The sequence below is a fragment of the Oncorhynchus masou genome, chromosome 23, assembly GCF_036934945.1.
Source record: "Oncorhynchus masou masou isolate Uvic2021 chromosome 23, UVic_Omas_1.1, whole genome shotgun sequence".
Lineage (NCBI taxonomy): Eukaryota > Metazoa > Chordata > Actinopteri > Salmoniformes > Salmonidae > Oncorhynchus > Oncorhynchus masou.
The window spans coordinates 40,172,139-40,186,072 of record NC_088234.1 but is presented as its reverse complement, the minus strand read 5'-3'; the positions used below and the strand labels follow the sequence as shown (position 1 = coordinate 40,186,072).

At 41.7% G+C, this 13,934-nt stretch overlaps 1 protein-coding gene across 1 annotated transcript in view; it reads right to left on the bottom strand.

The window, feature by feature from the left end:
* Positions 1 to 2,219: 2,219 nt before the first annotated feature.
* Positions 2,220 to 13,934, bottom strand: part of LOC135510814 (Kv channel-interacting protein 2-like) — a 113,313-nt gene continuing 101,598 nt past the window's right edge. The window contains exons 3-8 of the mRNA XM_064932067.1: positions 8,777 to 8,846; positions 8,294 to 8,364; positions 7,646 to 7,753; positions 4,515 to 4,619; positions 4,317 to 4,379; positions 2,220 to 3,869 (exon numbers count right to left, since the gene is read on the bottom strand). Of these exons, the coding sequence (XP_064788139.1) occupies positions 3,822 to 3,869; positions 4,317 to 4,379; positions 4,515 to 4,619; positions 7,646 to 7,753; positions 8,294 to 8,364; positions 8,777 to 8,846 (465 nt within the window). The 3' untranslated portion in view covers positions 2,220 to 3,821. The remainder of the gene's footprint in view (positions 3,870 to 4,316; positions 4,380 to 4,514; positions 4,620 to 7,645; positions 7,754 to 8,293; positions 8,365 to 8,776; positions 8,847 to 13,934) is intronic.

The window sequence follows — 13,934 nt, the reverse complement described above, 5'->3', positions numbered from 1 at the left end:
CTCGAGCCAACGCTAACTAGAATTTGCACAATGTCTGGAAGTCTATGGTATCTACTAGGATGCTAGCTGTTACCATAGACTTCCTGTGTGTGTGTGTGTGTGTGTGTGTGTGTGTGTGTGTGTGTGTGTGTGTGTGTGTGTGTGTGTGTGTGTGTGTGTGTGTGTGTGTGTGTGTGCGTGTTACCAGATATGGACATAGCCCTCTCTTATTTTTTTAAATAAAGAAAATATTGAACCATCTCAGTATTTTCAGCACTTCATAACCCACCACATGATTAGCTGTTTCATTCTCAATGGACAGTTTAGGAATAGGCTGTAGTCACATAGTTTGCCTGGCTTTCACTGTGAATTAAGCAAAAATGATCACTAAAAACACTTCACACACAAAGATGCATAGCAATGTGATTTGTATTGTCTCTGTACAAAATATACACATCTTACATATGCATTGCAACCAGTTGAGACTAGCTAACTAACTACACACAGTCAGTAACAACGGGTTAGTAGATATCATTGTTCTATGACACAGTACATGGAGTATAGATGGGTTTCAATGGTGCTCAGTGCATGAAATCACCTACGGCACCTGCAAGCAGACAATCAGAGCCAGACCCCCCCCCCAAAAAAGAGATTGTAAAAACATATTCAAGTGGATTAAATGTTATTACAAGTGTTAACCGATTAATAATACACTCCAGGTAGACGTTGACCCAGGGATAGTTTACCAAAATTACAAAATGACAGTTTTCTTACCCTGTAAGCAGTCTATGGACAAGTTGTGGCAGCAATCCATGATTTGGCTTTGTTTCCCTGGAACTGTTTTCAAATTCTAGCATTTTAGCATTTGTGGCACAAACCCAATGCAAGTTACTGGCACCTCACTGGCACCTCTATTACATGTCCGACTCATCTATAAGTGACTTACTTAAGCCTTGTTTACATCTTGCGCTAACATGTGAGTTTTATGACCTGATCTATATGATCCAATCACGATGTGACCAAGGTTTGTCACATCTACACATTGTTTAAAAAAATGTCTCTTATCCATTCCAATGTGTCTGCATTGTGACAATATTAGCTGCTGCCTCCCTCTATGCAAATTATTTGACAGATATTCTTTCAAAATATTATGATTTTGTTTATTTTAAGACATTTGATGATGTCATATGTCAACCTGTCAAGGACTTTAGAGGCTGGTCAAATTATGATTTAAATTTTTTTACCATCTGGGTCTGTTTACTCTTGATTGATATCCAGACACGTCTGCCTGACTCCTTCCGGAGGTGTTCGGGAAAATCTGATCACAATCAGATCACAATGTGTCTTTAAATCATCTACACCTGGCAAAAAATGTGGGCACAATCAGAATGTGGGCAGGATCAGGACAAAGATGGCATGTTAGCACCAAAGTAGGGCTTTAGTTGAGCTACACAATCAATATGAGTTACTTCAGGTTGATTTGGATTTGCTAATATAAGTACCATTGACCTGCATTGGATTTGTGCCACAAATGCTACAACGTCAGAAAAAATAGTTCAATGCCAGGTAAACAAAACCAAAGCATGGATTGTTGTCATACCTTGACCATAGACTACTTACAGGGTAAGGAAATCACAATTAAATGTTGTAATTTAACCAGAGTCCGAGGATCAGTTATCCTACTCAATCCTAACCTTAATGAGTATGCGGCTGTAGGAATATCTGACCCTTGAACCGTTGGTTATCTACTCCCAGGAACAGGTAAAAGGGTGTAGAATATGGACGTTATTGCTTATGCCACTGTTGTAGGGCTGAAAGTGATGACGTAATTTAATGAGACACATAAGAAGTAGTTGATGGAGACAGGTAATGTTATTTTACAAAAGATCAACATTCTCTTCAACCACAAAGGCATTTCAAACAGCCTTTTTAATCCCCAGTTCGAAACTTGAAGTTGGCAAAGACTTGGGAAACTGTACTATTCAGTTGACAAATCACTCTCTTACGCAGTGACACACACACAACCCAACACCCCTACACACAAAAGCATTCACATTCTATCCCTTTCCACTCTAATCCTTCTTTATCTCGTTCTCCACTTCCTCCTCTCCTCCCACATTTCACACATGTGCCTATTTATAGCCTGATATAACTGCAGGTGGCTTTAAATACTTCTTCAGTTTGTGTGTCTGACTCTTTGGTAGAAACAGTACTGGTGTCCTCACACCCACCCACCCACCTTCACGCACACACAAACACACTACAACACCCACGCCTGACTTTGTGTACGTAGACATGAAACAAGAAGCCTAACTTGGATACTGTATCAGGTAGAATTGTCCTCGACATGTTGCTGCTCTTTCATGGTCGATCTAAACAGAAATGCTTCCCGTTTCAGTTGCATGATCAGTATAATGAAAGATAGGCATAATATGACGCATTACAGTATTTGATAAGCCAGACATTTCCGTTTCAACTCCTATTCCCATGCATCAGCTAGTCACCTGTAAATACGGTGAGGAGTATACTGAAGCCTAGAGGGTCGAAGTAGCATGTTCATCAATTCAGCCCCACATTAGACTGTCTAGTAGTTCTTGACCGCAGGGTAATTGGAAGAGGTACAACAGTCAGCATACGTTAGTGTTAGTACAAAGGAGGCCTCATATGGAGTTGAAATTGGAATGGATTCCTACCAAAGACAGGAATGACAAGTACGCACACGGACGCGCACACACACACACGGAGCGAGGCACCTGTGGATGACTCTAGCAACAGCAGACAGGCAGACAGGCTTTGGAGTATTTCAGTATATATTTACAAGTTATTATTAGTGACATCATTATTGCGATATTCAAATCAGTCCCTTATTAAAAACAACTCTGTCTCTGTCTTCTGTTCGCAAGAAGTCTCATCCTTCAGATCCTCAGTCCCTTCAGTTCCATTGTCTCTTTTCCAAGTGTCCTTTCCTCCTTTTGTCCACTAAGTGGCGGTAGTTACCTTAGTTTTAATGACAGCAGTGTCAGGGGTCCAGCTGCTCTGGTAGAAGTTGCCTCGAACCACAGATCTAGGATTAGCCACCCCCGACCCTAACCTTAACCATTAGGCGGGGACATGCAAAACTGACAATTGGTCAGTGAGTATGGGGGACTTTATCCTACATTGAGGCCAGGCAGCATGCTACAGCAGCTGTGTCAGAAACAGGAGTGTTAAAATAATACAATAGTTAACGAACCAGGGGTGTTTTCAACCAGACAAAGCACTCCAAAAGTTGCATATAGACGTAACGAATAGAGCTGACCCGATTGACTCCCTATTACACAGGACAGGCAATCATATTTGTTCTACACAACACATTTCTATCTGAATGTTCTGTAACGTTGCTCACTCCTGAACCGGTCCTTGATGTGGGTGTGGATCACCAGCCCCTCTCTTCTCTATGTCTCTGGGAGAGATGAAGGGCTGGATAAGAGGAGGCACCCCCTTTTGGCTTGGAGTGAGGGCATAAAGAAATACACACACACACACACACACACACACACACACATACACACACGCGCACACACATGCGCACACACATGCGCACACATACAAATACACGCGCATGCCAGTGGAGGCTGCTGAGGGGAGGACGGCTCATAATAATGGCCGCTAGGAGCAAAAGTAATGGCATCAAACACATGGAAACCATGTGTTGGATGTATTTGATACCATTCCACTTATTTCTCTACAACCATCACCACAAGCCATTCCTGCCCAGTTAAGGTGCCACCAACCTCCTGTGGTGCACACTCACACACACACACCTCCCCTGTCCTCCAGCCACTTTCCTATGTCAGAGGCTCCTAGATGACGTTGTCGAACAGCTGCATGGACTGCATGATATTCTCATCCTGAAGAGAGAGAGGGGGGGATAGAGAGTGAAAAGGAGAGATAAAGAAATGTTAAGCATAGAGAGACAACAGGGGAAGCAAGTTTCTCGAGGCACAATTAATACCTCTTTGTTTCAGCTTTCTTTTCCAAGGGAGTCAGACTCCCTAAGATAGAGACGACAGTAAAGGTGAAGCTCAGAGGAGTCGGCTCAGACAGTTTCCTCTCTGCTCACTCTCTCTCTATCAGAATTTATTGAAAGTGCATTTTAAATGGCTCACAACCCAAAACAATGTTGGAAAATGGGTGAAAAGGGAATATAAAATGTGCAAGCAGTAACGGTCCTAAAACCAAACCTTGGGGAATGCCCTAATTAACCTTAGTGAGATCTGAGGACTCAATGGTCAGTTACACAAATGGAACCTGTCTTACAAACAAGAACTTTCACACACTACACACACACAACCTACCTTTTGGCATGACTCGATGAACTCATCAATAGTGACCACACCATCATTATTACGATCCATTTTCTAGAAGGGAGAGAAAAGGCAGGAAAAAGGGGGCAAACGTCGTTCAGTGTCCCTGGAGCAGTTTGCGGTTTGAGTACCTTGCTCAAGGGCTCGCTCTAAAGTATTGGGTTTGATGAACAGAAATTGAATGTTGACCTGGAAAAAGCTCTCCACATGTTCCCTGGGTGCCTCGTCCTGCATACAGGGGTATGTGTACTTCCCCATCATATCATAGATAGACTTCATTATATCCATCATCTCCTACAGAGAGACAGAAAGAGAGAGAGAGAGATAGAGAGAGATGACACAGGGTAGACCCAGTGAGCATTTGGTTCCTTGGAAGTTGGGGAAATGTATGGAAATCTATTTTCTTTGGCATTAATCATGCAATACCTTTATTTTGACATGGAATCAGTGGGATTTGAATCTATTATCTTCTGATTCTCTGTCCATGGAATTAGTCCACTGCACCACCCAGATGGAGCTGTCATGCCATGATTGTTTTATCTGACCATATGACATTCTCCCAATCTTCTTCTGGATCATCTAAATGCTCTCTAGCAAACTTCAGACGGGACTGGACATGTACTGGCTTAAGCAGGGGGACACGTCTGGCACTGCAGGATTTGAGTCCCTGGCGGCGTAGTGTGTTACTGATGGTAGGCTTTGTTACTTTGGTCCCAGCTCTCTGCATGTCATTTACTAGGTCCCCCCGTGTGGTTCTGGGATTTTTGCTCACCGTTCTTGTGATCATTTTGACCCCACAGGTCGTGCGTGGAGCCCCAGATCGAGGGAGATTATCAGTGGTCTTGTACAGTGCCTTGCGAAAGTATTCGACCCCTTGAACTTTGCGACCTTTTGCCACATTTCAGGCTTCAAACATAAAGATATAAAACTGTATCTTCAACAACAAGTGGGACACAATCATGAAGTGGAACGACATTTATTGGATATTTCAAACTTTTTTAACAAATCAAAAACTGAAAAATTGGGCGTGCAAAATTATTCAGCCCCTTTACTTTCAGTGCAGCAAACTCTCTCCAGAAGTTCAGTGAGGATCTCTGAATGATCCAATGTTGACCTAAATGACTAATGATGATAAATACAATCCACCTGTATGTAATCAAGTCTCCGTATAAATGCACCTGCACTGTGATAGACTCAGAGGTCCGTTAAAAGCGCAGATAGCATCATGAAGAACAAGGAAATCTGGCCTTTATGGAAGAGTGGCAAGAAGAAAGCCATTTCTTAAAGATAGCCATAAAAAGTGTTGTTTAAAGTTTGCCACAAGCCACCTGGGAGACACACCAAACATGTGGAAGAAGGTGCTCTGGTCAGATGAAACCAAAATTGAACTTTTTGGCAACAATGCAAAACGTTATGTTTGGCGTAAAAGCAACACAGCTCATCACCCTGAACACACCATACCCACTGTCAAACATGGTGGTGGCAGCATCATGGTTTGGGCCTGCTTTTCTTCAGCAGGGACAGGGAAGATGGTTAAAATTGATGGGAAGATGGATGGAGCCAAATACAGGACCATTCTGGAAGAAAACCTGATGGAGTCTGCAAAAGACCTGAGACTGGGACGGAGATTTGTCTTCCAACAAGACAATGATCCAAAACATAAAGCAAAATCTACAATGGAATGGTTCAAAAATAAACATATCCAGGTGTTAGAATGGCCAAGTCAAAGTCCAGACCTGAATCCAATGGAGAATCTGTGGAAAGAACTGAAAACTGCTGTTCACAAATGCTCTCCATCCAACCTCACTGAGCTCGAGCTGTTTTGCAAGGAGGAATGGGAAAGAATTTCAGTCTCTCGATGTGCAAAACTGATAGAGACATACCCCAAGCGACTTACAGCTGTAATCGCAGCAAAAGGTGACGCTACAAAGTATTAACTTAAGGGGGCTGAATAATTTTGCACGTCCAATTTTTCAGTTTTTGATTTGTTAAAAAAGTTTGAAATATCCAATAAATGTCGTTCCACTTCATGATTGTGTCCCACTTGTTGTTGATTCTTCACAAAAAAATACAGTTTTATATCTTTATGTTTGAAGCCTGAAATGTGGCAAAAGGTCGCAAAGTTCAAGTGGGCCGAATACTTTCGCAAGGCACTGTATGTCTTCCATTTCCTAATACTTGCTCCCACAGTTGATTTCTTCAAACCAAGCTGCTTACCTATTGCAGATTCAGTCTTCCCAGCCTGGTGCAGGTCTACAATTTTGTTTCTGGTGTCCTTTGACAGCTCTTTGGTCTTGGCCATAGTGGAGTTTGGAGTGTGACTGTTTGAGGTTGTGGACGGGTGTATTTTATACTGATAACAGGTTCAAACAGGTGCCATTAATACAGGTAACGAGTGGAGGACAGAGGAGCCTCTTAAAGAAGTTACAGGTCTGTGAGAGCCAGAAATCTTGCTTGTTTGTAGGTGACCAAATACTTATTTTCCACCATAATTTGCAAATAAAGTCATTAAAAATCATTTTCCCCCCTCATTTTGTCTGTCATAGTTGAAGTGCACCTATGATGAAAATTACAGGCCTCTCTCATCTTTTTAAGTGGGAGAACTTGCACAATTGGTGGCTGACTAAATACTTTGTTGCCCCATTGTATAGACATTGTTTTTGTCAAAATTGCTCAAGCTCAATAACTTTGGTTGGGAATCATTGATGAACAGCAATATTCAAACGTTGTCTCTGATTTTCATGGAAATTTAAGTCTGGGCTGAGACTGGACCACTCAGGAACACTCAGCTCCTCTTGGAAAGCCATTCGAGTGTGTCTTTTTAAAAAACGTTTTTTAATTGTCCTGCTGAAAAACACAATTCTTTCCCAGGGTTAGGTTTCCAGAAGACTGAGACGTTTTTTCCTCTAACTTTGTAGCTGGGCTTTGCTCCATTCATTTTTTAATTTTGATCCTGACAAACTCCCCAGTCCCTGCCAGTGACAAGCATACCCATAATATGATGCTGCCACCACAAAACTTGAAAATGCTGAGGATTTGACTTAAACCATTTCGGCCAAAAAGTGTATTTCTTTGCCGTGTTGTCTTGCAGTATTACTTAATGGCCTTGTTGCAAACAGAATGGATGATTTGGTGCAGATTTTTAAAACAAAAGCTTCATTCTTTTCAAGTGGTCATACATGCCAGTAATGTTGTTGATACTCTGTATTTTCAAGTATGGTATATGTGTGTGTGTGTGTGTGTGTGTGTGTGTGTGTGTGTGTGTGTGTGTGTGTGTGTGTGTGTGTGCATCTGCATTTGTGTGCAGCCGTGTGTGCTACCTCTTTGGTGATGCAGCCGTCTTTGTTCAGGTCGTACAGGTTGAAGGCCCAGTTTAGCCGGTCGTTTATCGTTCCTCTCAGAATGATAGACAGACCAAACACAAAGTCCTGAGAAAAAAAGAGTGAAAGCCAAAGATATTGAGAGGGAGAGAAAGAGAGAGAGAAAGAGAGAGAGAGATTTAACATTTTTGTAAACATTCTTCACCACCCATCATACTCACCAGCATTCAACACTTACACACCTTTTTTCCCCACCACTACAAGCACATTTGGTTCCTTGGAAGTTGCGGGAACAAATGTTTTCGGTTTCTCATTGGTTGTGGGAACGAAGCCATGCGCTTCCTGACCGGTAAAACTGAACATTTTTAATCGGTTCTGAGAACACAAGTAACATGTTTTGCCCATAGCATCAGCAAAGAAGATGGTGTGGCTCACTGCAATACACTATTTTCCCCCAGTGTGTCCATCAACAATGTTTCGACCCTTAGGTCGCATGTGTATGTGTGTGTTTCTGTATGTGTTGAGAGGAGCAGAAAGGCATTTATTCTATTTGTATACATATTCAGCTGCAGCTGCATATACAGTATGCAGACAGAGAGAGTTTTCCTCACTCCCTTAGGAAGTAGACAATAGTAAAAATAATCTTACCTCGAAACTAACCGATCCATTCTTGTTAGTGTCAAAGGCCTCAAACAAGAAATGTGCATACGCACCCGAATCTGAACAGATAGAGACGTACAGAATATGTAATTGAAATGTATCTGAGACAACAATATACAAAAAATTCCAAGTGGGTAAATATATTTGGAACCAAACCTGATCAAATAAGTTGTTAGCACATAAATGTAATTTCAGACAACACACTTTTATTCTGTAACAAGTAGTTAGATACATCTTCAACCTAAATATCATTTCAAACAAGGCCTTGTACTGTAAGTGCCCTACTGTAAGTAGTACAGACATAATGGTTAAAAAATGGGACATCACATCAATACAAATATCACTGGTCTTAAATGTTGTTACTCTTGTTAAATGTTTCAGTTACTTTGGGGAGTAACAGATCTTTAAAATACTTAGTTTGGGTTTAGGGTTATAGGTCAGGGGTTAAAGGTTTAACGGTCATTGACTCACCTCCCTGGGGGAAGAATGTGGAGTAGATGGTTTTAAAGGACTCCTCATTCACCACTCCACTCGGACACTCCTACCAACAACAGCACAGAAAGAACAGGATCAGTCAGAAGGCAAGTCTTCTGCCATCCATATACTTTTACTATTATACGTTCTTGAAAGAGGGAAAAATATTTGCAGTTTTAAAGCAAATTTCATGTAATTCTACACAAATTGTCATGACTTATGACAGGTTAATATGATATCTGAGTGAGAGTGACTAACAGAAATCAATGGGGTCCCCTGGAGGTCAAATCTAATCAAATTTTATTGGTCGCAATTCACATATTTAGCAGATGTTAGTGCGGGTGTAACGAAATGCTTGTGTTCCTAGTTCCAACAGTGCAATAATATCAAACAATACACAACAATACAAACTAATCTAAGGGTAAAAGAATGGAATTAATACAAATAGAAACATTACGACAAGCAATGTAGTAGGAGTCCGGAGTATATATATATATATATAGTGCCTTCAGAAAGTATTCAGACCCCTTTACTTTGTCCACATTTTGTTAGGTTACAGCCTTATTCAATTAGTATATTTTCTCATCAATCTACACACAATACACCATAATGACAAAGTGTAAACAAGTTTTAAGATATGTTTGCGAATTTCTAATAAACAAAAACATAAATACATTATTTACATACACTATATATATATATATACACAGTGCCTTGCGAAAGTATTCGGCCCCCTTGGACTTTGCGACCTTTTGCCACATTTCAGGCTTCAAACATAAAGATATAAAACTGTATTTTTTTGTGAAGAATCAACAACAAGTGGGACACAATCATGAAGTGGAATGACATTTATTGGATATTTCAAACTTTTTTAACACATCAAAAACTGAAAATTTGGCGTGCAAAATTATTCAGCCCCTTTTCTTTCAGTGCAGCAAACTCTCTCCAGAAGTTCAGTGAGGATCTCTGAATGATCCAATGTTGACCTAAATGACTAATGATGATAAATATAATCCACCTGTGTGTAATCAAGTCTCCGTATAAATGCACCTGCACTGTGATAGTCTCAGAGGTCCGTTAAAAGCGCAGAGAGCATCATGAAGAACAAGGAACACACCAGGCAGGTCCGAGATACTGTTGTGAAGAAGTTTAAAGCCGGATTTGGATACAAAAAGATTTCCCAAGCTTTAAACATCCCAAGGAGCACTGTGCAAGCGATAATATTGAAATGGAAGGAGTATCAGACCACTGCAAATCTACCCAGACCTGGCCGTCCCTCTAAACTTTCAGCTCATACAAGGAGAAGACTGATCAGAGATGCAGCCAAGAGGCCCATGATCATAGGACAACAATCAGTCATATATTGCACAAATATGGCCTTTATGGAAGAGTGGCAAGAAGAAAGCCATTTCTTAAAGATATCCATAAAAAGTGTTGTTTAAAGTTTGCCACAAGCCACCTGGGAGACACACCAAACATGTGGAAGAAGGTGCTCTGGTCAGATGAAACCAAAATTGAACTTTTTGGCAACAATGTTTGGCGTAAAAGCAACACAGCTCATCACCCTGAACACACCATACCCACTGTCAAACATGGTGGTGGCAGCATCATGGTTTGGGCCTGCTTTTCTCCAGCAGGGACAGGGAAGATGGTTAAAATTGATGGGAAGATGGATGGAGCCAAATACAGGACCATTCTGGAAGAAAACCTGATGGAGTCTGCAAAAGACCTGAGACTGGGACGGAGATTTGTCTTCCAACAAGACAATGATCCAAAACATAAAGCAAAATCTACAATGGAATGGTTCAAAAATAAACATATCCAGGTGTTAGAATGGCCAAGTCAAAGTCCAGACCTGAATCCAATCGAGAATCTGTGGACTGAAAACTGCTGTTCACAAATGCTCTCCATCCAACCTCACTGAGCTCGAGCTGTTTTGCAAGGAGGAATGGGAAAATATTTCAGTCACTCGATGTGCAAAACTGATAGAGACATACCCCAAGCGACTTACAGCTGTAATCGCAGCAAAAGGTGGCGCTGCAAAGTATTAACTTAAGGGGGCTGAATAATTTTGCACGCCCAATTTTTCAGTTTTTGATTTGTTAAAAAAGTTTAAAATATCCAATAAATGTCGTTCCACTTCATGATTGTGTCCCACTTGTTGTTGATTCTTCACAAAAAATACAGTTTTATATCTTTATGTTTGAAGCCTGAAATGTGGCAAAAGGTTGCAAAGTTCAAGGGGGCCGAATACTTTCGCAAGGCACTGTATATGTACAGCAATAGTTGAATAGGATGGCCTTGACGAGAATACAGTATTATGCATATTATTAAATAAGAAAAAAATAAGAAAAACAGTATGTAAACATTATTAAACTGACCAGTGAGTTCATGTGTACGTACATAGGGTACAGGTACAGGGTTGAGTAACCAGGTGATAGCCGGCTAGCGACAGTGACTAAGTTCATGGCAGGGTGCTGGGTGGAGGCTGGCTCGTTATGGCTATTTAACAGTATGGTGACCTTGAGATAAAAGCTGTTTTTCAGTCTCTCGGTCACAGCTTTGATGCACCTGCACTGACATCGCCTTCTGGATGATAGCTGGATGAACAGGCCATGGCTTGGGTGGCTTAGTTCCTTGATTATCTTTTTTGGCCTTCCTGTGACATCTGGAGCTGTAGATACAATGGAGGGCAGGCAGTGTGCCCCCCGTGATGCGTTGGACAGACCGCACCACCCTCTGGAGAGCCCTGCTGTTGCGGACGGTGCAGTTGCCGTACCAGGCGGTGTTACAGCCAGACAGGGTGGTCTCAATGGTGCATCTGAAAAAGCCTTCACCTTCTTCACCACACTCTCTGTGTGGGTGAACCATTCCAGTTTGTCAGTGATGTGTACGTTGAGGAACTTGAATCTTTACACCTTCTCCACTGTGGCCCGTCAATGTGGATGGGGGCGTGCTTCCTCTGCTGTCTCCTGAAGTCCACGATCAGCTTCATCATTTTGTTGAAGTTGAGAGAGGTTATTTTTACTGGCACCACTCTGCCAGGCCCCTCAGCTCCTCCCTGTCAATTGTTGGTAATCAGGCTTACCACTGTCGTGTCATCTGCAAACTTGATGATTGAGTTGGAGGAGTGCATGGCCTCGCAGTCATAGGTGAACAGGCAGTACAGGAGGGGGCTGAGCACTCACCCTTGTGGACCAGTCTAGTGGAGGTGTTATTTCCAACCTTCACCACTTGGGGGTGGACCATCAGGAAGTCCAGGACCCAGTTGCACAGGCCCAGGGAACCGAGCTCAATGATGAGCCTGGAGGGTACTATGGTGTTGAGGTCTGAGATGTATGAACAGTGTCCTTAGATGGTGTTCCTCTTGTCCAGATGAGATAGGGCAGTGTGCAATGCAATGGCAATTGCATCATCTGTGGATCTATAGAGGCGGTATGCAAATTGCCGTGGGTCTAGGGTGCCAGGTAAGATGGAGGTAAAATGATCTGTAGCTAGCCTCTCAAAGCACTTTTAAATTTTTTTATTTGTTTATTTGTTTTATTTTTTATCTTTATTTTACTAGGCAAGTCAGTTAAGAACAAATTCTTATTTTCAATGACGGCCTAGGAACAGTGGGTTAACTGCCTGTTCAGGGGCAGAACAACAGAATTGTACCTTGTCAGCTTGGGGATTCAAACTTGCAACCTTTCGGTTACTAGTCCAATGCTCTAACCACTAGGCTACCCTGCCACCCCGCCTTCATGATGACAGAAGTGAATGATCCAGGGTGATAGTAATTTAGTTCAGTTACCTTTGCTTTCTTGGGTACAGGAACAACGGTGTACATCTTGAAGCAAGTGTGGACAGAAGACTGGGATAGGGAGAGATTGAATATGTCTGTAAATAATCCAGTCAGCTGTTCTGCGCATGCTCTGAGGACACGCCTAGGGTGCCATCTGGGCTGGCAGCCTTGCGAGGCTTAACACGCTTAAATGTCTTACTCACGAGAACGAGAGCCCACAGGCCCGCGTTGGTGGTGCTGTGTTATCCTCAAAGTAGGCGAAGAAGGTGTTTAGCTTGTCCGGGAGCAAGACGTCAGTGATTGCAATGTTTTGTCTTTTGTCTGGATTGTCTGGAGTCCCTGCCACAAAGGTCTTGCTTGTTTGCCGTTGAATTGCGACTCCACTTTGTCTCTGTACTGACATTTTGCTTTCTAGAACATGCAAACTTTCATGTGCCTTAATAATCTTAATAGCCTTAATAATATGTGTATTACATCTGTAAATACGAATAACATTGTTCAATTACGAGCCTAGTTGGTTTAGCCAAGGAAAATGTCAGGAACCTTCCCACTAGCCATGATTGCCTGAGATAATGGATGGGATGGACATGCGGAGAGATGAGTTCGGATTAATTTTCCATGTAGCATGCTTCTGTCTATAACATGAGCTGCACTGTATGTGTAGGTAATCCTTTCCATTGCAGCCAATTTAAAGACATCATAAAGGTCTCAGTGGAATTTCCAGTGGAAGCCGAGTATGAAAGCTATAAGGAGATGGAGGAAATGCTGGTGTTTTATTGCAAATATGCAGAGGGAGTCGGAAAGAGAACACTGAAGGCTGTTGTATAAAACACCTGCTTCCGGACTACATTTTCAAACTAAGGGCAACCATGGCCTCCGTGACAGAGAAGGAGAATCGTTCATCCATGTATATGTGTAAGAGAATCTAGCTAGCTACATTCAGATATTATACATTTCTAATTCAATCATGAAGTCATTTTCATTGCAATTTACAGCCTAATGTTAGCTAGCAAGCTAACATTGAAACTAGTTGGTTAGCTACTTACAGATTTATGCAGGGTAGTAACGTTATGAGTTGGGATAATGGTTCATTGTTTAGCTACATGCTTAACAAAAAAAGATGTTATGCAGGTAACCATTTCACTGTACTGTTTACACCTTCTGTATCCTGTGCATGTGACAAATAAAGATTGTATTTGATATAGTGTATGTTTACGAGAGACAGTAATGTGAAGAACAACATAACCTGCACCAAAGTTAAATTAGGAAATAATGTTAGGCCAACGAGATAGTGTCCAAGTTATAAAATTCTCCAGTAGAATGCCCTGATTCTTTTCATCACACTCACAACTGTAAGCTATTTTCTGTAAC